At 60.3% G+C, this 302-nt stretch overlaps 1 protein-coding gene across 1 annotated transcript in view; it reads left to right on the plus strand.

Moving 5' to 3' along the window:
- ETH_00034060 (uncharacterized protein) overlaps positions 1-302 on the plus strand; it is a gene marked incomplete at both ends in the record, with an annotated part of 4,404 nt that overhangs the window by 1,945 nt on the left and 2,157 nt on the right. Inside the window, one exon of the mRNA XM_013373965.1 lies at positions 4-187. Within this exon, the coding sequence (XP_013229419.1) occupies positions 4-187 (184 nt within the window). The remainder of the gene's footprint in view (positions 1-3; positions 188-302) is intronic.

Raw genomic sequence — 302 nt, forward strand, 5'->3', positions numbered from 1 at the left:
GAGTACCAGCAAAAGTATCAGCAGCAGCAGCAGCAGCAGCAGCAGGAGTACCAGCAAAAGTACCAGCAACCGCAGCAGCAGCAGCCGCAGGAGTACCAGCAAAAGTACCAGCAGCAGCAGCAGAAGTACCAGCAAAAGTACCAGCACCAGCAGCAGCAGCAGGAACAGGAGCAGGAGCCACAGCCTCGTGAGCAGCGGCAAGAGAAATCGGAGCAGCAGCAGCCGGAGCAGCAGCAGCAGCAGCAGCAACAGCAGCCTGAGGTGGAGCGGCAGCAGCAGCAGCCTGCTGAGCAGCAGCGACA

The sequence above is a fragment of the Eimeria tenella genome, genomic scaffold (genome assembly GCF_000499545.2).
Source record: "Eimeria tenella Houghton genomic scaffold, Eth_scaff1851, whole genome shotgun sequence".
In the NCBI taxonomy this organism is placed as follows: Eukaryota; Apicomplexa; class Conoidasida; order Eucoccidiorida; family Eimeriidae; genus Eimeria; species Eimeria tenella.